The 25,827-nt window shown below is 43.7% G+C and overlaps 1 protein-coding gene across 1 annotated transcript; it reads left to right on the top strand.

Annotated features, from left to right (window-relative positions):
• The first annotated feature begins 1,621 nt into the window (after positions 1-1,621).
• LOC147883504 (IAA-amino acid hydrolase ILR1-like 3) lies at positions 1,622-25,827 on the top strand. The gene is made up of 5 exons (XM_087399655.1): positions 1,622-2,043; positions 2,308-2,433; positions 5,030-5,344; positions 24,872-25,000; positions 25,205-25,827. Exons 1-5 carry the CDS (start codon positions 1,687-1,689, stop codon positions 25,586-25,588), a joined length of 1,311 nt encoding a protein of 436 aa, XP_087255781.1. The 5' UTR covers positions 1,622-1,686; the 3' UTR covers positions 25,589-25,827.

Genomic DNA, 25,827 nt, shown 5'->3' with positions numbered 1-25,827 from the left:
AAATAAGGTTCAGTCAACACCCTCCATATCATGAATGCAAGTGGGTTAACAATAAGGCTTTACATAGGGAGTATCATCCTCGAGATCAATCGTCATGAGTGAGCTTGTAATGCACATACAAACCTTAAGGTGGAAGGAAGCCATGGGAAATGGGGAATGGCACATAATTAGATCGAGGACTATATGTTCATTACAAGCTTATTGGTGATAATCAACCTTGAGAGGATCATTTAGATGTCTACTGCCTATATTGTTTATATACTGCCTATACTGTTTAGATGTCTACTACCTATACTATTTATATCCCATCTTGTTTTAATATTAAGTGTCGAAATATCCCTGATAAACCTCGTCCCCCTCTCTTTCCACCCGCTTTCACTCTATATATGTTGATAAAAAGATTTTAAAAAGACCTAGGCTTCTATTGTAATCAATACAAAATGGATAATGGTGGTGAGATTTCAAAACCATGCGTTCTATTTTATGCCTAGGATCTAGTTCTTGTCCTACTTGATTATTAGAATATTCTCTTTACTTTCTCTCATAATAAGAAATTCCTTCCTTCTCTTTCTGAAAATGTGATGAAAATTTGGGTCTTTCTTTGGGTTTGCTTGCTCATGATGCAATGGCTCTTTCTCGTTCTTCATCATTTTATAGTGCATATATGCCATTCGGAAGACAAGTTGCATTCACGAGAAGGAAGGTAGCAACTCAACATTCATTACTTGCGGTGTGAGGTAGGTAGACCTAAGACTATTGGACTATAGAGATCATTCAAATCTCTCTTATGAAAAATTTATGTGATGGGAGTTGCCCTCCCCCCTATATTAATATTGGAGTAATCATTGACTCTATTATATTTGAAATTCCCCCCCCCTAACCCACCCACCCACACACACATGGCCATCTAGAAGGGGCACATCTGATTGTAGCCTGATAGGTAATAGGGGCTTCTTGAGGGAATCAAGAACACGGGCAACCAACTTAGGTGGGTGAACGCCTACAAAGCCACTAACCTACAAAGAGAGTGTATTGTTGATTGTGTAACAAGTAGTAGGGGCTCCTTGAGGGAATGGAATGCAGGTAGTCAACTGAAGAGGATGACGGTGCAAATTGGTATCACTAGTATTGTTAATGTTTTTGTGAATACTCTCTCCCTCTCTCTCTCTCGTGTTGTGATCATGTCGTTGTGTGTGTTGTGTGTTTGATCCTCGGATTGACTTTTGATGAGTCATATTTGACTGTAGGGAATTGTTTCCACGAAGTGAAAAACCCTTCTCTCTCTCTCTCTCTCTCTCTCATTATGTGTGTGTGTCTGTGTGCGCACACGCGTGCGCCAACATTTCTATTGCTCTTGGTGAGTAGGCTCTTGGTGAGTAGGCTTGTTGCTTACAAGGGTGACTCTTATCTTTGGGTGTATTGACTTGGATGGAGGGATAGACTCTAATGAGAAAGTGAGGGGCGAGAGTAAAGTTAAAAAAATTCAAGTTGAGTCACACACACACAGAGACAAAAGCAAACACACACACACGAACACACAAAAAAACAAAAAAAAACACAGACACACACACGTCACACACACAAGGGTCACTCTCGAGTTTCCGTCTCTGGGCTTGTTCGTGGTCGTCGTCCTCTTCTTCTACTTAAACATGTGATGACACACCCGAGCTCAAACACGCCATAGCCATGGACCTCATTCTCTTGCTCACCATCACCTTCTGCTTCCTTCTTCCCATCCCCTCCTCCCCTTCCACCCTCCCCTTGGACCTTCACCCTTCCTCCCTCATTAGCTCCCAGCTTCTCGATGCCGCTCACCATCCCGATTCCGTCGCCTGGCTCAAGTCCGTCCGACGTCGCATCCATGAGAACCCTGAGCTCCAATTCGAAGAGTTTGAGACCAGCGCATTGATCCGAGAGGAGCTCCAGAAGATGGGTGTCGCCTTTGAATGGCCTCTCGCAACCACTGGCGTCGTCGCCACCATTGGTTCTGGTAGCGCTCCGGTTGTCGCGCTCCGCGCTGATATGGACGCTCTGCCCCTTGACGTGAGCGTTGAATTTGCATTTGACACTCGAATTCTGGAAACTCGTTCTTCTGATAGCCGGAGCATGGGCTTCTTTGGTTGAATGCACTCCTTTCTACTTTCTCTTTGTATCGCCTTTCGTCTTATATCTTACGATGAAAAACAAGTCGTGATCTGGAATCGCGACCTCAAATTCGCAAGACAGTTATTAAACATGAATTAAGAGAATAAATGATTGACGTAGCGATCGATTTGTCTGATCCTCTTCGGCTGTGAATTGTTGTAGGAATTGGTTGAGTGGGAGCACAAAAGTAAGCGGCCAGGGAAAATGCACGCATGCGGACACGATGCGCATGTGACAATGCTATTAGGGGCCGCAAAACTACTGCAGAGTAGGCGAGAGAAACTACAGGTGCGACGACATGGGAATGTGTACTAAAAGCGCTAAACTTCAGCACGCTCTATACAGTCAGCGCAACATGCATTTTTAAAAGCATATTGGAATTCATTTTGAGAACATTTACTGGACGAGGATTAGTCGCAATTTGTGATTCCAACTGCTGGCCGTTATCATTTCGAGCAGTCGTTAATTGAACCAAATTCTAGTTGCTGACGCCTCTTGACCAGGAATAGCCGCAGAATTGAGCCAGGAGTACGCGAAGCAATGGTAAACATAAATTTGAATAGAGTAACCCAAATTATTCACGTATGTTTTCTACTCTGAATGATCCCTTCCTCTAAAGCTGTTGGAGGGCGTGCCAAATATCATCGGTCTACCAGAATTCTGAGTAGAGGGGCCTGCAAAATCGTTAGACGTGTATTGACCTCAGGCTAAAGTTATCATAGGGCCTTAAGGAGCCTCCTTATCTTGAATATTGGGTCCTAGCTATCATTGGGGAAGGCAACGTGCCTCTTTTTTTAGTCAACTTCACAACTAGATATCCTGCAGAAGCCTTCCATATGCGTGCCTGGCTATTCGCTACTGCTCTTGTGAGACAACGCTGTTAGAGCTTGTATTGCTGGCCTTTCAGTACCGTATTTCAGTACATGATAAAAGTGGAAGTTAGGCAAAATTAGTGATGGTGATGCTTTTCTTCCTCCACGTCTTCCCCTTCTTCCCTTAAATTTTTGGATCTGTCCTACCCCTTTGCCAAATTTGTATCAGGGCCCTCCGTAAGCCTCAGTACTTCAACTCCTTTCAGCCCAGCTTGCTCTTCCTCACCCTTTTCAGCCCATTTTCACTTCATCCCACTCACCCGTGCATTCAATTTTTAACTAGAGCAGCTGCGTTAGAAAGCAAGCTGTTTGCAGAACAATACCGACAGCTGGTGGGGATCAGAATGCTAAAGGATGGGACCTACCGGGAGCGCAGTGAAGCACCTCTTTCTATGCACAGGGCATTAAGACTGCCCACTTCCCATGACGCTGTTGTAGGTAGCTGTGTGCCTCATCCTCGTAAGAGACTTCCACTTCATACTTGAACTTTGATGAACAGGAAATACTAATACACTATGAACTAGTTTGATAGGTTGCTAACTCGTTACAAAAGGAATCTTACCACTTATAGGTTGATTAAGGCATACTAATCAGGACGTAACAAAAGTCTCTTACCCGCAGTGTCCTTCCGTACTTTTCAAGGACTATGGGTTTAAAATTTCACTTTCTTCTTTCAAAAGGGCAATTTTCTAGACTAACCAGGTTGGAAAGTCAAGGATTGTGAAAGAGCTTTAAGCTACTAGAAAGCAGCGTGTGTTATTAGTTGTTCCTCCTAGTGCATGTGTCATGCGTCAGTCATGAGTAATGGTGATTGGACAACCAGAGGCAATGGAAGGATACAAAGGAAACATCAAGGGCGAGAAGAAACAGTAGGACAAGCAACTTTGGGCTACCTTGAGAGCTCCCAGGAATTACGCTTTCCCATTTTCTTTTGCTAAAGGAGGGGGTCAGATGGCCAGGGAGGGCATGGGCTAGGAAGGGAACGTTGAAGAGGGCGGTGAGGGGAGTATAGAGGGTACGAGTTGAGCCAAGTAGCAGGATAGGTTTTACAAGTGCAGCTAACTTGACAATTCTTGGTTCTATATTATTAGCATTGACTTATCCAGTGCACAACCTGATTGCAACTGCTAGATTCTGCATGTCCATGGCTATGTTCAGGAGGCTTTTGAGTTTTTCTTGGAAATGATCCATTGGACTCGATTTTCTAAAGGTGGTTTCAACACAATTCTTCTCCAAAGGTCTAATCATTTATTTAGTTAAACTACTCTTAGAATAGGACTTTTAGCACCATATGAATTTCTGCTCTTTGATCCTGGCACTTCTGACATGACCCTGCTTTCTTTGCCCGTTATCTACAACTTCATGTGATTTTCAAGGTTGTTCCATTTCAATAATGCTAGGTAATGCTATGATGAGGTCTAGTTATTAGATATGGTAAGCCAGGAAATAATCTGAACAGCTTAATTGATAAACTTTGTGCATGGAACTGCTTCGCTTAACCCAAAAAAGGAATGAAAGGAAGAGGAAATGAAGGAAAATTCCTTGATATGGAGGACCAGCGCCAGAACTGAAGTAAAAGGAAAGCACAAAGGCCTATGAATCTTCTACAATATTGGTTAGGGCTGGGTTTAGTTTGCAGCCTTAATATGTACATTATGTGTGGGGATTAAGATCAGGTGAGGACAGTTCGGAGGGGTTTGTGAATTAAATTCTCATAGGATTTCAATGTTCTCAGTTTGTCATATTATAACTTTCGGCCACATTGTTCAGACGTACTGGAACTCACAGACAGATGTGAGTCAAGTATGGCTTTCCATGTAAAGGGCATCAAGTCTGTTCTGAAAGTTGGTCAATCTCAGGCATGAAGAGGGTCTTGGAATATCCCCTTTAGCTTAAGTTTTCTGTATCGTTATTGAATCATATAAAATGTTTATGAAGAGTTTCATTGAATGGTGATGTGACCATTGCCAAGATAAATCTGTAACGGTTAATTTTCTGATTTTGTATTCCAGGGTACTGTCCGATTACTTTTTCAACCAGCAGAAGAAGGGGGTGGAGGAGCCCAACGCATGGTAGAAGATGGAGCCCTTGGAAATGCTGAAGCAATTTTTGGTATGCATGTCCACCCCTTGGTTCCTTCTGGAAGCATAGCTGGAAGACCTGGTGCACTTTGTGCTGCGACAGGAGTATTTAAAGCAGTAATAGAAGGAAAAGGTGGGCATGCTGCCTCTCCTCACCTCACTGCAGATCCTATTGTGGCATCATCGTTTATCATTGTGAGCCTGCAGCAGCTTGTCTCTCGCGAGACAAATCCCCTCGAGAGTCAAGTTTGTGCTTCTACCCTTTTGGTTCTTTAGTATTCTTCTGTTTGCTTCAAATTTTTGCATTTATAGTTGCATGTGGCCATCGTCTGTTTCATAATAAGTGATATCTCTTTTACACTCTCGTTTCTCAGTGTAGATTCTCTCTCTCTCTCTCTAAGAAAAATAACTCCTTGAATTCAATAACCAGATATCCTGAACAACACAAAAAACGAACAGATAGGTGGTCTGTGTCTCAGGGTTCCATCTCGCTGCTTATGGTATCCCCACATATTGGGCATGACACGTAGTCTGCCAAGAAGCCTCCTGGTCATGTTCCAATCACAGGCATAGACTGTATGTAATTCTAGCTAAACATCATGAAGTTGGCATTTGGACGAGTTTGTTGGCCACCCATCAATAGACTGAAGTGGGTGACCTGTATATACCAGTGGTGATGCTGGCCATTGTCTCCCATAGATTGTCCTTGGGCAACTCAATGTGACCTAAGCGAACTTGTTCCCAGCGCTTGCACTTACTAGTAGCCAAAGGGAGCTTGCTTTGGCTGTGCACTGGACAGCCTGAAGGCCCTCTTTAATCTACAATCCATGTTCCAAATGAACACTTGTGGTGCACAGCAGGGAATAATCATGAGCATGTGTTTCCATGTAAGTTGAGCTGCATGACATCACCAAAGAGTGCTAAATATTCTCCTGGAAGAATGGCAGCAATGGCATGTGCCATGTTTCCACATTTGCTCTATCCAAGGGCCGATGGAAAGTTGGACCAGAGAGGAGCTCTGGGGACCTATTGCTAGATTCAATGTTTCTCTCTCACCGAGGAGAGAAGAAGAGCTGGAGACACATGCAAATGTAGGTGGTATACATCATCTCATGCTAAGGGGACCAGTCGCTGAAACAACTCCCCTAAGTCGTCCCATTGCACTTCTTGGGGTGCAGCCCTCTCATTACCAAAGTATCCAATAGGACTGGCACTAAAGAATGGTTGGTTTGGAGTAGTAACAGAATACTTTGCCTTGTTGATTACCGTAGTCCTCTTCCATGAGATCTGCTCCGATGACAAGGTGTTCTATGCGTTGCTGTTGCAAGAGAAGCTCTTGCTGAAGTATTGTCCATCCAAGAGTCTAACAAACGTTGGAAGGTTGCTGTGGTTACCCTCATTGTCAAGGGCACCCATGTCCTTGAGAATAGGATAGGGAGGGACCTAATTCCTTCCTTCGACAATCTGGAATGCTTGTGTCGATCTCAGCTAGCCAGCAAGTGGCACATTGTAGCTGGGAGAGGCTATTGAGTCTCTCCTTCTTGTGTAGCTACGTGATCATGCTCAAGAACTAGGGGAGCTGGCTGGTCCACTATCCTAGTGCGCCCATCTACTCTATTTTCCCCGAGCATCTCCCCCCCACATTGCAAATGGTAGCATGCCACACTAGACATCAGACTTTGGAGCATAAGGGAATTCTTCGTCATTAAGGGAACCTAAGAAAGGATCCACTTGATAAGACCACTAGACTTTGTTGCATCATGAACTGTTCTTGAGAGCATGTTGTAGAAAGAGCTTCTAGGGCTCTATACTAGCTTGACACACATACCACAGATGCAAAGAATGGAAAAGGAGCAGTGACCCCTATACTAGCTTGACACACGTACTACATATGCCAACGGATCCAGTCCATGAGCATAGATGGTTGCCTAAGTTGGCTTATGCACCCCTGATGAAAACACCAATATGAGGGTATATGCTAGGCTACGGCTAATAGAACTTGGCTCATCAAAGCTCTCCTTACAAGTGAGAAGATGGGGTAGCTCCAATATAAAAGCTGACATCTAATACTCTCCCGAGTAGGGGAGATTTGCCGCTGCATGGAAGTATCAATCTTCACGTGCTAGTCCAAGTACGTTGGGGTCTAGCCTCTAGGAATCCATATGAAGCTAAAGGTGAACGTACCCCCATGCAAAAGAGATCTCTGCATCCATAAGAGAGCCAATTGGCTTGTTCTTAGCTCCTTAGGCTAGGGCTTAAGACCAAAGAGAATGCAGACCCTCTCGTGACATCTACTAACTCTGAGTTTAGTAGGTCCTACTACTAAAATCATCTGAAAGACAGAAGTTTTAGTTTAAAGCTTTGGAGATGAGCCAAAACTCTTTTGAACCTGCTGTCTCCATTATTGTCCCGTATAAAGATTGTTAGTCCATGTTCATTTTTGCTCAAGTTTTTTCAAGCTTGCATTCCACATCTATATGATCGATTGCTCTCATCTAGGAGCAGTAGCATAGGGCCAATAAGACTCTCAACATCAGAGTCCAGGGGATCCCACTCATGTCCTCCACTCCCATTGAGGATGCATCCAGCTTCATGGTTTCCACCCTTGGAGTCCCAGAGCATGGGATTGATCATCATTGATGGAGCCTGGTGCATAGGATGAGACCTCAACCAAGAGTGGCCCTTTATCATCGGCTCTCTATAGGTAGAGGAGAGGAACACCCTTCTACAACAACGGGACATTGCCTGCAAGGAATGAAAGTGGGCTATGGTTTGAGATGGGTGGCTCTTGATAAGACCTTGAAGGGTTTTTGGTGGCTCCTCTATATAGGGGGGCATGATCTATGACACTCATGGCACCAAGACCTTGACTTGCAATGTTTAGAGGTGTAATGGTACCATGCGGTAAGTATGCGGCCAGATCCAGGGAATTCTCTTAGTCTTACACAGAACGAGATATAGCTTTTTACCTAGAGACTCATAAGAGCCAAGAGCGACCTTTGCTACCGTCAGTGGGTACATGTGGGAGGCAACATACTGGAACGAGACTTAGGAGATAGGTGGAGTGTGTTAATCAAGTGGAGTGAGTACTATATAGATAATCTCTCATCAGGACAATATCCGTCGAGAGGCATGACACACATGCTAGATTTCTGTGGATTTGGGTCCGACTCCCCTTTCAACAATAGCTTTTTCATCACAGGATGCTACTCCCCCTCCAGGCCTCACGCTTTGCTTGAGACTTATGCAAGGATGCCGAGACTTCACCATACACAGCCCTATCCGCGAACATCATGGATTTCTCGAGCCGTGGGGAAGTTCTCTTTGTTGGGAACTTCAATAGGCACATGTGATGTATTGCTTCTAGATTTTCATGATGACTCTATCTTATTGCCATAGGTTGATTTAGATGAGGCAGGGATGTCTTGAGTTTCCGCAGATAGGCAAGCCCAAGTCACATCTTACGGGCATGCAATCTTAGACATGGGAAGGATACATGATCTTGTCATTTATAATGGTCTAGATCAATGGCCCTCCTCGAGTGGTTTCACTTGTTTTCCACACAGCCGTCTGGAGGGGGGGGGGGGATGTGCTCTAGTGTTATTGACTATCTCATGGGATCCCCTGTCTTCACCTTGCATATCATTGATTTCTCTGTCTCGCCACCACCTCCAAGAGTGGATCACACCTATCTCTTTTTTTGTATATCCATCCCTTGTCTCTTGATGCACATCCGGACACCGTCCACACACACACACACACACACACACCATATCACAACATACACTTCGATCATAGCCTCTCACATGAATACTCTGCATGACTTTCCACTCTAGTCACATGTCTTGATGACATACCGCTTTTGGAGGATCAAGCCACCGTGATCACTCGCTCTCTACATGAGGCTGCCCTACTCACTTTCACACACATCATCCGTTCCACTCACTCACCACCTCTAGGCTTAGCATCCTTCAATGGCTGGTATGATGATGAGTGTACAATGTCAACTTAGATTCGAGACTAAGGCATCACCTTCCTAGTGAGGCAAAGACAATACATGAGTACCATTGCCTGGTTTGTCATTGCCTTTTCTATCGGACGAAGCAGGCCTTTGTTCGCTTGAACAGGAGTTAATAAACATTCTATGTATTAATGAATCTAAGGACTTCTGGTGGAATTTTCTTGAGTGGCTAGTCCCATTTCCTCTTACGGACACCACATTATTGTGGGGGTTAAAGGCCACTATCTCTTAATCCCGGTTACGTACAATACTCAAACACACATATATGGATGACATAGAAGATTACGGTGTTCTGCACCCACTAAAACTTGTGTCTCTCTCTTATGGCTCTCCATTTCTCTCTCTCTCTTCCATTCTGCTTCCGTTGAGAGCACTCTCAATGGGTATCAGAGCCCGGGTAGTCTATTTGACGCTTGTGGGTGGTCTAGCTGAGCCCGAGAGGTCATTTTGCATCCATACAGCTGTGTTGGTGGCATGCTTTGCGGAAGCATGTGGGTGCTTGTTTGAGCTGCCTAGGTGGTATTTGAACCTTATGGAAACCTGTTGGTGGTTTTGGAAGTCTCTAGAGTGGTTTTCCAAGCTTTTGGGTGGTTTTCTGAGCCAAAAACATGGTTTTGAGATCCAGTGACGAATTTCTTGTCTGATGTGTTGGAACTCAAAGTTTGAAGTAATCATTCGCAGATCAATTAGTTCTGGTGGACTCAGGAGGTCCTAAAACTTCTGTGTTGCTCATCATTCACACTCCAGTGGTGTTTACAAACAGATCTGTTTGTAAAAACGTTTTTTAACCCGTGTGTTGGACCCGGTGATTGGGACCACGGTTTTCAAAACCGTCTGTTTCATTGCATTCTAGAGGCCTGAAAACCCCTATTTGTCAACTCTTGCGCAATTCCGTGGAGATTTAGAGAAGTTTCGTCTCTCTGAGTTCTCCCTGCGTCCAGATGCCCGTGATTTGGACCCACTCGCACAGGCTGCCATTTCAGATTTCGTCTATTCCAATGGATTAGGAACATGCTAAAACCTCTACCTACAAGTTTTTGGGTGATTCCGTGGAGCTTTTGCAGATTTGTGATACTCTTGTGTCTACGAATTCGTCTTCTACTTCAGATTTTCTCTAAGAGTTCTAGTAGAAGAGAGATATTTGCATATTTTCTTACTGAGTCCTATTATGCAGTGATGCCCATGTTTTAAGACATCCCCGATTCTATTTTCACTAGCAATTATTGCCGTGAAGCAGTGATTTCTTGGATATACCTTATGTAGATCACTCTGGTTGCAGTCTGAGCCGTGTGCACTCATTCATGATTTGCATTGGATTGCAGTGGATGCTTTACAAGCCATTTGGATGCATTGTGATTCTTGTTGGATGCGCTGATAGGCCCAGATTGCCTTGTGGGATGCTTTATTGATGGACATTTAGCACATAGATGCTATTTTATGCTGAGGGATAGCTTTGATACATTGTAATTGATGCACTGATAGTGCAATGCTCTCTTCGATGAGACATTATTGATGCTTATGTCCATGGATGGTGTTTATGCTTGAGGCATTTGGCTATTGGGTTTGCCATTGTTTTGTCATTGCAGGTTGACATTTTCTTTTGGGCCAAATTTGCTCATATGGATGCATAGTATATGCACATGAGTCAGATGCATTTTGATGCTTTGAGTGTTGAGTTTTTAGTGATATTACCCTCCATTGTGGCAAACATATTTGGGTGCACCTGGTATTTGGTGTGCTTCTTTCTTGCAAGCACTAGCATTTGAGATTTCGCTTTATTTGTATCATGGCATCCTCTTTCATGTTTGAAAAAGAGTTTTTCAGCATTAAAAAGTTTAATGGGACAAACTTTTTTTTGTGGAAAGAAAAGATAAGGGATGTGCTTATTCAAAAGAAGCAGATTAAACCCTTGGCAGGGATTGAAGCTAAGCCTGCAAATATATATGAGGATGATTGGAATGAGTTGGATGCATTAGCAAAGTCTACTGTTACACTTCATCTTGCAGAGTCAGTCTATTTCACAGTAGTAAATGAGCAGACTACGGAAGATTTGTGGAAGAAAAGGAAAGTGCCTCTAATAAAGTTTACCTCATGAAGAGGTTGTTTGAGCTACAGATGAAGGAAGGAGTCTCCATTGCTTCTCAGTTGAATGAATTCAATATTATTTTCAACCAGCTTAAGGCTCAAAGGTTGAATTCTGATGCGGAGACTAGGCAATATTTTTCTTATGTTCATTGCCATCCTTATGGGATACCTTCCGTATAGCTGTCAGTAACTTTGTACCTGGTAGAGGACTGAAGTTTGATGATGTTGTAGGTAGCTTATTGGCCGATGAGATTAGACGAAATTCTATGGATGGTAACAAGCAAGATGCAGCCTTAAGTGTACAAAGGGATAGATTATAGTTTAGGAGAAAGTCTCAAGAAAGAGGGAAGTCTCGTAGCAAATCCAGGGCATCAAAAATTGAGTGTTACTATTGTGGCAAGAAGGGCCATATGAAAAATGATTGCTACAAGCTAAAAAGAGAGCAAAAGGATAAGAAAAATAATACGAATTGGGGTGCAAATAAGAAGGAAGAGAGTCCAAGGGAGGACAAAGAAAAAGTTAAGATCGAGGAGATCAATATATTCAATAATGATAGTGACAATGACATTCTCTTCATGTCTAGTCTACCTACAAAGTTGCTTACCACTTCAAATGATGCATATTCTCAGGATTGGATTTTGGATTCTAGTGCTTCATTCCATGTTACTTTCCATAGGGAATGGTTCTCTACTTATGACAATGGAAAGTCAGGTTGTGTGCATCTTGGAAATAACTATGTATGTGACATAGTGGGAGTAGGTGACATAAAGTTTTCTTTTGCTTGCATTTGTTTTGAAAAATGTGAGACGTGTCTAAGTTGATCAAGAGTCTCATTTCAGCGGGTCAGCTAGACGATGCCAGTTTTCAGACCACCTTTGGCTTTCAGAGTAGAAAAATTCAGAAGGACTCTATGGTTTTGGCAAGAGATGCCAAGTGTGGGACATTGTATCCCTTATAGGTATCAAGTGTGTCTGATCATGTTGTTGCTATAACCGAGCTGCCAAGTACTTCTTTGTGGCATTGGTCCCATTGCCGGTTGGGATACATGAGCCAAAAGGGAATGAAACTCTTATGCCATTTGGGTTATGTACCGCATTTGAGTTTTTTAGACTTTGAATTTTGTGAGTATTGTCTCTATGGGAAGTGGACTGCAATCCATAAAAGAAGGGGAAAGAAAGAGCTTGAAAGGCTTGATTTGGTGCATTCAGACATATGTGGTCCCATGCCTACACGGTCATTAGGTGGGACTGAATACTATATGACATTCATTGATGATGCAACTAGGAAAGTATGGGCTTATGCTATATCTCGGAAGAGCTATGTGTTCTAGGTATTTCAGAAATGATTGGCTTTGGTTGAAAATCAGTCAGGTAGAAGACTTAAATGCCTACGGACTGACAATGGTAGAGAGTATTTCTTTCATGACTTTCAGCATTTTTGTGATACACGTGGGATCAAGAGGGAGCTCATGTCCCCTCGTACTCTAGAGCAAAATCCAGTTGCAGAACAAATGAATCGTACCATTAAGGGAAGGTTGCAATGTATGCTTTCCAATGCAAGTCATTCTGGTGGTTTTTGGGATGAGGTAATGAAGACTGCAATACATGTGATCAATAGATCACCTAGTATGAGTTTGAATGAGTTTGAATGGTGGTATTCCTGAAAAGGCATAGAGTGGCAAGAACCCCTCTTACTCTCATTTGCGTATATTTGGGTGTAAGGCATATGCACATGTGCTAAAAGAGCTTCGTAAGAAGCTAGATCATAAGTCTAGGAAATGCATCTTTTTGGGTTATGGGAAAAGTGGAGAGATGGGCTATTGTTTCTGGGATCCAGAAGCAAAGAGGATCATACGAAGCCGTGATGTGGTCTTCAATGAGAAGAAGATTGCATAAGATACCCATGAGGGATGTGGAAATGAGGAGAATCACTTTCCAAGATGTGAATCGATAGATAGTAAGTTGTATATGCACCGAATGTGTAGGAAATGGTGCCACCAAGTACTCCCATAGATACACAATCAAGGGCAAATGATGAATCATCTATTAGTAGAAATGATGAGCTAAATGTGGTTGATATGCAGGCGGGACAACAAGCTGAAATGCCCTTGAGAAGATCAGCTAGAGTATCTAGACCACCTGAGAGATTTGTCCCTGGGATAGACTATGTGATGCTTACTAATTGTGGGGAGTCTTCTTGCTATAGAGAGCTATGATGCGCGAGGATTAGTGCAAGTGGAAGTATGCTATGCAATCAGAGATGAGTTCACTCATGAAAAATAAGACTTGGGACTCGGTTTCTTTGCCACATGGAAAGAAAGCAATGCCATGTAAATGAGTATACAAGATGAAGGTCACAGGTGATGATGTGCCTAAGTATAAGGCTCGTTTGGTTGCTAAAGAGTTCAAGCAAGAGAAGGGCGTGGACTTTGATGAGATCTTTTCTTCGGTTGTGAAGATGATCACACTTAGATGCGTACTTGGACTTGTGGCAGTAGAGGATATGGAGCTTATGCAGATGGATGTTAAGACACCTTTCTTGCATGGAGATCTGCATGAGGAAATTTACATGGTACAGTCGGAAGGCTTTGAAGAAAAGGGCGAAGAACATTTGGTTTGCAACTTTGAAGAAAAGGGCTAAGAACATTTGATTTGCAAGCTAAAAAAGAGTCTCTATGGTCTTAAGCAAGCGCCTAGATAATGATATCAGAAGTTTGATGCTTTCATTCAGTCCCAGGATTTCAGAAGAAGTGAAATTGATCACTTCCTCTACACTAAAAGGGCTAAGGATAATAGCCTGATACTCCTGGCATTTATATAGATGATATGATATTGGCTAGAAAAAACAATTATGAGCCGGATACATTGAAGGCCAAGTTTCTTGAGGCCTTTGACATGAAGGATTTAGGGCCTGCAGGTCATATTCTTGGTATGCACATCATGTGTGACCAGAGTAGGAAACTCCTTTGGCTTTCTTAGAGGGAGTATGTTACAAAAGTATTGCAGTGTTTCAATATGAAGGGGGGGAAGGCTGTAAGTACCCCATTGCCTCCATATGTGAAATTGAGTCAACAAGATTCTCCCAAATCAGATGAGGAGAGTGCCATGATGGCCAAAGTTTCTTATGCATCTAGCTACTAGATTGGACATTGCATTTGAAGTGGGAGTTTTTAGCCGGTATATGGCTAATCTAGGAAAGAGGCATTGGGAGGCAGTTACGTGTATCATGAGGTACATGAAGGGTACCAAGGAGATGTGCATCTGCTTTGACAGAGGGGAGATGTGTGTACTTGGGTACACAGATTCAGACTATGCAAGGCATGTGGATAGCAAGAGATCCACTTCTGATTATGTGTTCACCTTTGCAGGTGGTGCAGTGTCGTGGATGTCTCGTGCACAGAAGTGCGTTGCTTTGTCTATCATAGAGGCTGACTATGTTGCAGCTACAAAGGGTTGTAAGGAGGCTATATGGCTTGATCAGCTAGTGGGAGATTTGGGGATTCATACAGGTGTACCGACATTGCATAGTGATTCCATGAGTGGTATTCATCTAGCACGAAATCCGGTCTTATATGCAAAGATCAAACACATTGAGGTCATTATAACGGTGCTGATAGGCTGATGAAGAGTCTACCTAGTTAGCAGTTTGAGTATTGTTATGTATTGATGGGCATTGGATAGTATGTCCACTGGTTGTTCTCCCTTAAAGGCACATCGGCCTTTACATGGGGAGGTTGTGGGGATTAAAGGCCACTCTGCCTTAACCCCGGTTATGTATAATACTCAAACACACACACACACACACACACATATATATATATGGATGACATAGAAGATTAGGGTGTTCTGCATCCACCAAAACTTGTGGGGCTCTCTTCTGGCTCTCCATCTCTCTCACCCTCTTTTGTTTCGCTTCTATTGTTAAGAGCACTCTCAATTATGGCATTCCTATGTACACATATTGTATGACATTCCTTACCAGCCATCACCTGGCCTCTCATACTGAACGCGTCCTACCTGTTGCAGTCTTTTCATAGCCGGTAGTATCAAACATGTAGCTTTAAAGCTTCATAGAGTGACCGGGCTAAAGATCATGAGGGACTACGTATTGAATTCATTGTATATGGAATAAATGCTATGGCCTTGATCTTAGCGAAGCTTTTCAATGAAGTGGTTTACACCTGTTTTCCTCAGACTTGGACCCTTAATACAATTAATCCCATCCACAAGTCAAGGGATCCCATGAGCCTAGAAAACTAGAGTACCATTATGATTGGGCATGTTATGTCTAAGTTCTATGCTTTAGTACTCGATACAGAGGTTAGTTAGTTTATGGAGCTGCAGGGACTCAAGATCGAGGACAAGCAGACTTTGGGGATGATCATGTGACTGTAGATCAAATAGCCACACTCAAAGGTGTCATTGAGGAGGTCAGAGCATGAAGATAGAGGGTTTATTGTTGCTTTGTGGATTTCCGCAAAGCTTTTGACACAATGCCAAGAGCTTGCCTCATCGGGCATTTGAAGGAGTTGGGTTATGCTCCAGGAGGTCATTTGGGGCTGTTATGACACTCTAGGAGAGGGTCTCAGGCAGGGTTTGGACAAGTGCAGGGTGGACATAGGAGATCATGAGCACTATTGGGGTCAAGCAATGTTGCCCTTTATCATGAACCTTGTTTCGTCTCCACATAGACAAGATCGAAACTTTCGTTGGAACACTAGGGGGGGCAGGCTGTTCTCTCACATCGGCTCCTTGATTCAGATCTTCCTATACGCAGATGATGTGGTCTTACTTTCATCCTCAGCACAGGGTCTCCAGTGACACTTGGATGCACTTCATACCTTCTATGAGACACATGACTTGAAGGTCAACCTTGGAAAAACTAAGGTCATTATCTTCAACACATCCTAAGTAGCCATGCACAGAGAGCAATTTATGCTGGATGGTTACCGTTAGAGGTTGCCTGCATCCTATACATACTTGGGGGTTCTTTTCTCTGGTGATCTCCACGATGCAACCAACGATGCAGTCTCGATTGAGTAGGGGATACACCACACTTGCTAGACTTGAGCGGTAGTGCTTTCACTCTCATTAGGAGAGCCTACCAACCTTGCTATCTCCATTTCAATAGATCTAGACATGGAAATCCAGATTTAGTTCAATACAAGAATGCTCACTTGAATGTTGAGGTGACAATCCCCCAAACATGGGAGACCTGAGGTGCCCAAGCCTTGGCCTATTATGTGAAAAAGTGATATGGAAAATAGTCTTGTTTCCATACTCAAGTCATAAGCTCTGGCCTTGAAGGGCCGACCAATCACCCGGCATCTCAATCTTCTGGGCCCTCATCTAGAGATCAGCAAGCATCACGGTCCATTGCTCTTTCCTGTGGCTGCTATGCACTGCCAACTTACTCTATGATGCCACCCTTTCCCGGATGAAGGATCATTGCCTTGACCTCTAGGGAGATAGGCGAGTCTTTGGGATTTTCGTGTTTCAAATCTCAACACACAAGGATGCGGCTGTCCGAGATGAGGCTTGGTGACCCTTTGGAAGAAAGGTTTCACTAAAAATGAGATCTTTGTCGAGTCTGAGATGGAGGAGGGACTATAGGAGGGATGAGGTGCAATAAGGACAACCAAAGTCATGGTGGCTACTTGACTAGTACGAGTGTGTGAGGTTGGAGCTGCAAGCTACAAAGGCTAGGTGCAATGAGTATTCATATCATTCGTCTTGGGCCAGATGGGGTTCAATAGTGGAATAGGATGATGTGACAATTCATACCATAGGACCTAGATAAGTGAGGACTCAATTTCAACATTGCAGAGACTAGACATGTCAAATGTATTTGGAGAAGCCTTGAGAGATTGTGGAGATGTCTTCCTCTTCTAGAGTTAGCAGCTCCTAGACTAGGAGCCCACTCCTCAGATTGTGGCACTTTCACAAACAATGAGATGTGTGAGGCCTTGATAGGCATGCCACTTTGCCTTGCATTTTAGGAGATATTTTACTTAGGTTAGATGCCCTCGTCTATCTCACTAAGTGTATACATGATCCCCAAGGGGGGAGATGGGACTCACATTTGTCTATGGAGACTAAACACTTTGTTAGACACAGTCTATTAAATCTTCACCAAGGCCTTGAGCTTACGCCCATGTCCTCTCCTATGTAACAGCATCCATGACACGTAGACTGGCCCTATTCATGAGAGGAGCATCTGTGACAACATCTTGTCTTTTTTCCTTGTTTCAGAGGCATTGAGCTACTTTCTTTGCTCACAAGAGGTAGCGTTGGTTGGGATGCTCTTTCCAATATGGCGACAGGAGCAACTGTTGGACTTAGAGTTTGACACTGGTTCTCTGTGGAGGGTCAACATATACAGTCTAGAGATGTCATAGTTGAAGCTTTTTTTTTTTAATTTTAACTTGCTGAATACTTAGAAACTCTAATAGCTATTAAATTGAATGATAAAACAACAATAATTTCAAGATTCACATAGTGAGTGTGTCAGAAAAATAAAGAAGTTATAACAATGTAGTGGGTTCAAAGGATATCACCTCCTTCTAGAGTTAAACTCTAGAATATTTGCTTATTTTTCTATTTTGGTGAGAATAATGGGTATGTTATATTCATGAAAAGAAATATATACAAGAGTTCATGATTTAAACATGGCAAAACTGGGGAGTAAATGTCAAAACTGTTGACCAAAACCAGCAATGAAATATAAAAGTTGATGAGTATAACTGCACCACAAGTCAGAAGGTTGAAATGATATTGCTGCAATTGACACCCTCCCTTCTTTGTCTAAAGAGATTCATCAGGTCGAGTGAGACATTGTGGTTGGCATAGGCTATCCAAGCCTAGAATGTTGGTCCTCCAGGTTCACATCAAGAAATCTCATCTTGTAGAAAAGGGGGTAGAGGCAGATTTGGAGAAAGGGGGATAGACTAGTAGAAGGGGAGAGAGAGAAGGGAAGAAGGGAGGAGAAGGGGTAGGAGAGAGAGAATGAGGTAGGAAAGAGAGGGAGAGATTGAGGGGGAGAGGGAAGAGAGAGAGAGAGAGAGAGAGAGAGAGAGAGAGAGAGTGAGCGAGCGTAGGCAGGAAGGAGGAAGGGAGAGTAGATAGGATTAGATGTCACATCAAAAAGTGCATAGTAGGGGGTGGATGGAGACTTACATAGTCCCTCCACATTTTCCACCTAAAGGACCTCTAACTTGGCCCCTTTTCCCCCTTCATTACAGCCATCCCTTCCCATAGAAATTTTCCCTCAAAATTTCACAACTTGGCTGTCCAAAAGTGCAGCAACATCAACTACTAATCAATCTAGTAGGAGATCGGGTTGGTCTTGGATAATGCTTTCTAGCTGCCATGAATTTTCATCCTCAAGGAGTCCCCACCACTTGATAAGATACTCTATGTAGGCCTTGTTCGAGAGTACGGGGTCTCTGGAACCCATGATGCGCTCCTGGACATAGAGGATGTGGCCCTCTTCATCCATAGGTGGCAACTCTGGAAGAACATGGACATGCTGTCCAACATGTGGTTTCAGCAAAGACACATGGAAAACATCATGGATCTTGGAGGTACTGGGTAGCTCCAACTAATATGCTACTTCTCTAACCTTGCGGATGATCCTGTAAGGACCGTAATACATAGATGAGCAAGTTTTGTGTTGGTATTACCTTTCAGCAAGGCATAACGGTTTTTACGGAGAATGCACATAATCTCCCTCTTTGAAAGACAAATATCTCCTATGTTCATCCACATATTTCTTCTGCTTGGCTTAGGCATCCTGCATATTCCTTTTTGCCAACTGTAGAAGGGTATCCATCCTCTCCAAGTCATTCCGTGCTTTCTGATTTTTCACAGCCATGTCACCAATTGAAGACGGCATCCCAACCTTGCATCCATACATTGCCTCAAACGGGCTCATGCCAATGGAGAGATGCTTGGTACTGTTGTAACAAAATTCAGCAAGTAACAACCATTTATTCCAAGACTTCTGAGTATCATGACAAAAATGCCTCAAATATTCCTCCTTCACCCTTTCCGACTGTCCATCAGTCTCAGGATGGTAAGCAGTGCTAGGTGTGAGTAAAGTGCCCGCTGCTGTAAATATCTCCTGCCAAAAGTGACCCATAAACTTTGCATCTCTGTCACTGAAGACATGTTCAATGAATTGCCAAGCAACTTGCGATGTTGAATACCGGGTCTTAGTGGGTATGAAATGGGCCTGTTTTGTCATTCTATCCCCCTCTGGAATGGGTAATGGCTGCAAGAGGCCTGCAGGTAACTTGCTGTCCACTTTATTTTGTTGGCAAGGCAAGCATTCAGCCACGTATTTAACCACATCTCTCCACATGCCTTCCCAGGTAAAGCTCTGCTTGATTCTTTCATATGTTTTGGTGATACGTGAATGTCCAGCCATGGGAGAGGAGTGCATTTCTTGCAAAACCAGCTAGCGGTATTTTGAGTCTGGCACTAAATAAATCCTGTCTTGGCACCACAACAGCCCGTTATGCAATTTGAAATCCGGATGACCTTGACTAGAAGGCTTCCGCAAATCTGAAAATATGAGAGCTGCTTTAGAATTCTGCATATACTCTTCCTGAATGCCATGAATCCACTCCTGATATATGGTAGAGAGAGCTTACAAATTGCAAGCCCACATCTTGGACAAGGCATCTGCAACCATATTTTCCTTCCCTTTTCTGTACTCAATGTCAAAATCATAAGATTGGACCGCAGCCAACCACCTCTTCTACTTATATGACAAATTTGGCTAGGTGAGGAAGAATCTGAGTGTCCTATGATCAGTTTTCACCTTAATTTTACTTCCGTACAGAAAGTGGTGCCATTTCTTGAAAGCGTGCAAGATAGCCAGCATCTCTTGATCATAAACATGGAAATTGAGTTCTTTGGCATCAAACTTCCTACTTTCAAAGGCTATTACTCTGTGTTCCTGCCTCAAAACAGCCCCAAATCCTTTTACCACTGGCATCTGCCTCCACAATGAAAGGACGCGAAAAATCAGGGCATACCAAGACAGGTGCATGAGTGAGAAAATTTCAGGTCTTCAAAGCTGCATTGTGCTTCCCTTGACCACCTAAAAGCACCGTCAATAAGAGGAGCTGCCCTCTTGACAAATTTGCGAATAAAGCGCCTGTAGAAGGAAGCAAGACCTAAAAATCCTCTCAACTGAGTGGGATTTTGTGGCTGTGGCCAATCTTTGATGCTTTTCACCTTTGCAAGATCCAGCCGAATGCCACGTCTACTCACAATATGCCCTAGGTACTCAACCTCCTTTGCCATAAAAGTGCATTTGTTGGCTTTTCATAAAGTTGATGCATCCTCAAAATTTCCAGCACTTGCTTCACATGCTTAATGTACTCTTGTCTATCCTTGCTGCAAATGAGGATATCATCAAAGAAAGCCAACACGCATCTGAAAAGAAGTGGCTGTAATATCTTGTTCATCAATGCCTGGAAGGTGGCCGGTGCACTAGTCAATCCAAAAGGCATCACCTTGAATTCATACAAGCCTCGTTCTGTGCTTGTGCTCATCTCCTTCTTTCACCCTGATTTGATAGTAACTAGACCTCAAATCTATCTTCGTGAAAAACTAAGCACCCTTGAGTTCATCCAACATGTCATCTATCCTGGGGATTGGAAACCTGTTCTTGATAGTGGCCTTATTTAGATCCCTGTAATCAATGCACATGTGGTATGATCCATCCTTCTTCTTCACCAGAAGCACCGAAGAGGCTAAAGGAGAAGTGCTATGAGAGATAAAGTTCTTCTCAAGCAATTCCCGCACCTGTACTGCCACTTCCTCCCGCTCAACCTTAGAAATACGGTATGGGGCTTTTTTAATGGGCTTACTGCCAGGCTCTAGAACAATGGCATGATCCACATCCCTCTTGGGAGGCAATTGGGATGGCATATCAGCAAATACATCACCAAACTCCGATAGCAACTGCTGCGTATCACAATCCTCAACACGGGGAATGCTACCCCCCTGAGATACTGACACGTTCAATGCGTAGAGGGCACTTCCTGAGCTCTCTGGCTAACTGCCTTGCTGAAATGACGTGCAATTTAGGAGTGGCAATGCCATGCAGTGTTACAGTTCTACCCTTGTGGATAAAGCTGAGTGATAGGGCTTTTAAATCCATGCTGATTTTACCCAAAGATTTCAGCCAATCGCAGCCCAGGACAGCATCTATTGGGCCCATATCCAATGCCAAGAGATCCCCAGCAAGTTCATAATCCTCAGAGAGCTTGATCCTTGCATCTTGGCAACAAAATTTACTGACCAAATGCTGTCCATTTGCCACCTCTACTACTCTCAGCCCATGATCAATCTCAGTAGCAATCAATCCCACCTTCTGTAAGTTCTTAGAATTGATGAAACTATGAGTGCTACCGTTGTCCACAAGCATGTGAACAGCCTTGCCATTAATTTGTTCTTTCAATCTGACAGTTTCAACACTTTTGGCACCCATCAAGGCATGAGAAGAGATATCATAAATGGCTTGTTGCGCATCCCAATAGATCTCCTCTTCGTCCACAGGAGCATTGCCATTTGCATCCTCTCACGCAAGAAAAGGCATAGCAACCTAATGCTCCACATGAAAGACTTTAGGCCAACTGCCTCGCATGTTACATATGGGCTGAGTGTCATCAGAATGCATATTATGTTTATTAGCACCACCGGGGTCAAAGGGAAAATTAGCCCCCTTCGTGGCTCCAACATCTGGAGCTTATTCCATGATTTGTGCACCCTCTGAATCATCATGAGTGGCATCCAAAGTCTCAAAAGCATATATCAAATCCTCATCATCCGATATCTCAATAATCATGCTGAGTTTTGCAGTACCACTGTTACGCATTTTGCAAACTTCCTGATGCGCAAGAGTCCACTTCTCACCACACTTAAAGCATAAGTTTGCCCTCTTTCTGCTGTCCATAATAGCCCTCGTGTGTTGTTTAAATTCTGAGTTTTCAAGTCCAACACTTGGCTTAGCTCTTGGCTTAGCATCAAATGACCTATATGGCTTAGCATATGGCATCTTGCTGCCTGTGGCAGGCACTTGCTCATATTGAGCAACTTCATCACTGGGGCACGCTTCGGTGGCATGGTGACTGGTCCTAGAGAGAGGAGCTCGAATGTAGGCAAGGAGAAATGGATAGCAAAACCCTACGTAATGAGCATCTGAGATAGTGCGTGGAAACACGAAAATGTCGATGGAGAGGCTCGGAAGAAAGGTCGTCGAAGAAGCTTCGAAACGGGCTGTGAAAGGCCCCTAAAAAGAGGTTGAAAAGTGAACTTTTTACCCTCTTGTTTTTTTTTCTTTTTTGTTTTTTTTGGGGGGGGGGGGGCCTAAGTCACCTAGGGCTGTTAGGACTCCTAACCTAAGACTGCTAAGATAGTTAGGACACTGACTTAGTCTAACCCAACCTAACCCTATAATGGAACCCCAATTAGGTTGACCTAACCTAATCCCAACTACTAAGCTAACCAACCAAACTAACTAAATCTAACCCAACCAACTAACCTAGCCCAAAACTAACCCAGAGTAAAGCTAACCTAGGAATTAATTGAGTCTACGGTTGACCTTAGCCTGATGGATGGCGCGATGACGGTTGAGGGACGGCGACAAAATGACGTGAGGCGCGGCAAAGCACAGAGCAAGGCGAAGAGGCGCCACAAGTGGAACTTGTGGATGAGGGGGGCTTTTAGGATAGCGACCATGATGTTGGATTTCCCACAGACGGCGCCGTTGAAGATGGTGCTATCAACGAGCCTCGGTGGTAGTATGGAAGGCCCGCATGGGTGTTCCGGCAAGGGACAGGCAACGGAGAAACGGGATGAGCAGCTAATTCGTCACCAAGGCTGCTGGTCCGTCGATGGATGGCTACCGGTGGGCATGGAGGCTTTTTGGTCGCTAGTAGTGTCCACGCAATTGATAGCTGGTATGGCCAGATTTGGAGAAAGGGGGATAGACTAGCAGAAGGGGAGAGAGATAGGGGAAGAAGGGAGGAGAAGGGGTAGGAGAGAGAGAATGAGGTAGGAAAGAGAGGGAGAGATTGAGGGGGAGTAGGGAAGAGAGAGAGAGAGTGAGTGAGCATAGGCAGGAAGGAGAAAGGGAGAGTACATAGGATTAGAAGTCACATCAAAAAGTGCATAGTAGGGGGTGGATGGAGACCTATATAGTCCCTCCACATTTTCCACCTAAAGGACCTCTAACTTGGCCCCTTTTTCCCAATTCATTACACATCTTTTGATAAGCCAAGCAGTCTCGTCAGTGCAAGGATAAGACTCTCTGCAATAAACACCCGTCACAATTGATCAGCTGGCCTCCCCGCCTTCTTGATCTGCTGCAGGAGAATCTGCAGTCTCCCTGCAAAATCCGCCACCAAATCATGCTTGCCCTGCCAGATCTTGTACAGCTTCTGAAGTGACTACACCATCCTCTCTGGAATCTTTGCAGGAATGCTAACTTCAGGGCATCCCAGTCCGTGAAATGATCATTCCCACATACCATTGCATAGTGCTCCTCTTGAGCATACAAGGAAATAGATTGATCCATCCCTCGTCATCTTGAACTCCTTTGACCGTACAGACTGATTCGAACTCCATAATGTGGTTATCTGGATCGTCTTGACGTTTCCCTTTGAAATGGGACAGGGAAAGCTTGATGGTATTATGATGCCCTTGGCCCTCCATCAAGCAAACAGTCCGACTGGTACTATCAGAGGCTGCGGCTCTTCCATTCTTCCCTCCGAGGACGGTTCAACAGACAAACTGTGCCACTTTCACTCAGGACGTGTCTGTTCGGAACACCATTTGTAGCTCTTATTGATGAGGCTTGAACTGGTCCTTAAAAACATGCTTTACTTCGAAACAAGGTCAGACTACAGTTTCAACTCGGGAGGGTAACCCATCTCCAAATCAAGTGTTGGCTGTACAATCAACATGGTGATGCCTCCCGAGCAGATGGGGGAGTGGCTTTAGGCAGTGTCACATCTGAGGGGTGATCAAGGGGATTGACATACCCATCTGAATGTTGGCATGAGGGATTAGGAAGACCCTAGATCTATAGTGCACCACTCTCTATGGTTCGGCCAGTTTTCTAGAACAGGAGTGTCTCTCGGAGCTCTCTTTAGAGCTGCGTATATTGATCCATACCTGGTTCTCTATAGCATAGCCAAGGGAGGACAGCTATCGTTAGAGTCAGGTCGTAGAGACCTAGATCCCTTTCCACCCACCTCAGTTCCCCTCCTTTCGTTTGCCTCTGTACCCTTGCCATCCTTCCCCTCCCACCCTCTTCTCTGCCCATACATCCTATACAAATGATTGTAAAGGCTTCCCACCCTGCACTGTGTGGGAATTTTTCTCTCAATGTTCCCTTAGTGCCATTCATAACATAACAAAAGATTGCTGAAAGCATCTTGAATAGCTTTCAATTTGGTTCGCTACAGTCTGTGTCATTGGCTGTTTTTGTATGTCTTAATGAAGAGGAAGTATGCTCGAATTTGTAAAACTTGAACTGATATGGTTTCTTATAAATATTCTCAAAAGAATAGACTACTGGCTCAGGAAATCCTTTTTCATGAAATTAGAACACTTTCCCGTCCATTGAAATTGTTTTGTGATTTTGAACAGGTCGTTTCTGTAACGTCTGTGAAGGGCGGGGATACTTTTAATGTTATCCCGCAGGAAGTGACCATCAAAGGCACTTTTCGCACGACTTCAAAGGAGGGATGGAATAAGCTGAGGCAACGAATACAAGAGGTGGGTTTCTGGACGTGCTGCTGCAACCCTCCCTTTTCTGAGAAATAATCTTTTATTTTTTCTAGGGAGAGGTTGATCTTCTGAATTATTTCTTGTTCATGGTGCTTGGATTCTTCCATAATCCATTAGCCTTTTCTTTTAGCTGCAAGTTTAGAACATTGCAAAGGGCATATTATATATAAGTGATTTATGACTTCCCTGCAGGTTATTGAGAACCAAGCTGCTGTACATGGCTGCCGGGCATTCTTGGACTTTGAAAGTAATCCTTTCTTACCTGTTTTAATTAACGATGATAAAATGTATCATCACATGGAAAAAGTTGCAAGTATTATTCTAGGAAAAAGTAACGTGTTGGCGGCTGAACCCACAATGGGTGGGGAAGACTTTTCTTTCTATCTGGAAAAAATACCAGGTGCTATGTGTTTTTTTGGAGTGGGGAATGAAGATCCTCGAGGAAATCACATGCTTCACTCACCTTACTTCCGCTTAGATGAGGATACCTTGGCTACAGGGTCTGCATTGAATGCTGCAATTGCAGAGATGTATATCAAATCTGTTATAGGGGAGGGACTTACATCAGGTAGTTGAGATCATATGTGGATCTAGACAACCCGTAGTGGCTTTTCTAAGATTAGTTTATGGTTTAATATCTCATAAGTCCTTGCAGCTTACATCAAAGGAAGTGAGCTTTTGAAAAGCTGTGTAGGCTTGCTTTCCAATTTGTGTGGTTTGTACAAATGTCGACCTAATTTTCTGTTTAGTTGAAACAGAGAAATGTAAAGTTTGGGTGCACACCACTTTCCTTGTTATGGGGATTAGAACATACA

This window comes from Dipteris shenzhenensis, chromosome 28 (genome assembly GCF_047967505.1).
Source record: "Dipteris shenzhenensis isolate YYH24624 ecotype China chromosome 28, Dip_SZ_1.0, whole genome shotgun sequence".
Taxonomy (NCBI): Eukaryota; Viridiplantae; Streptophyta; class Polypodiopsida; order Gleicheniales; family Dipteridaceae; genus Dipteris; species Dipteris shenzhenensis.
The sequence above is the reverse complement of the archived record's forward strand: the minus strand, read 5'-3'. Positions and strand labels throughout refer to the sequence as shown.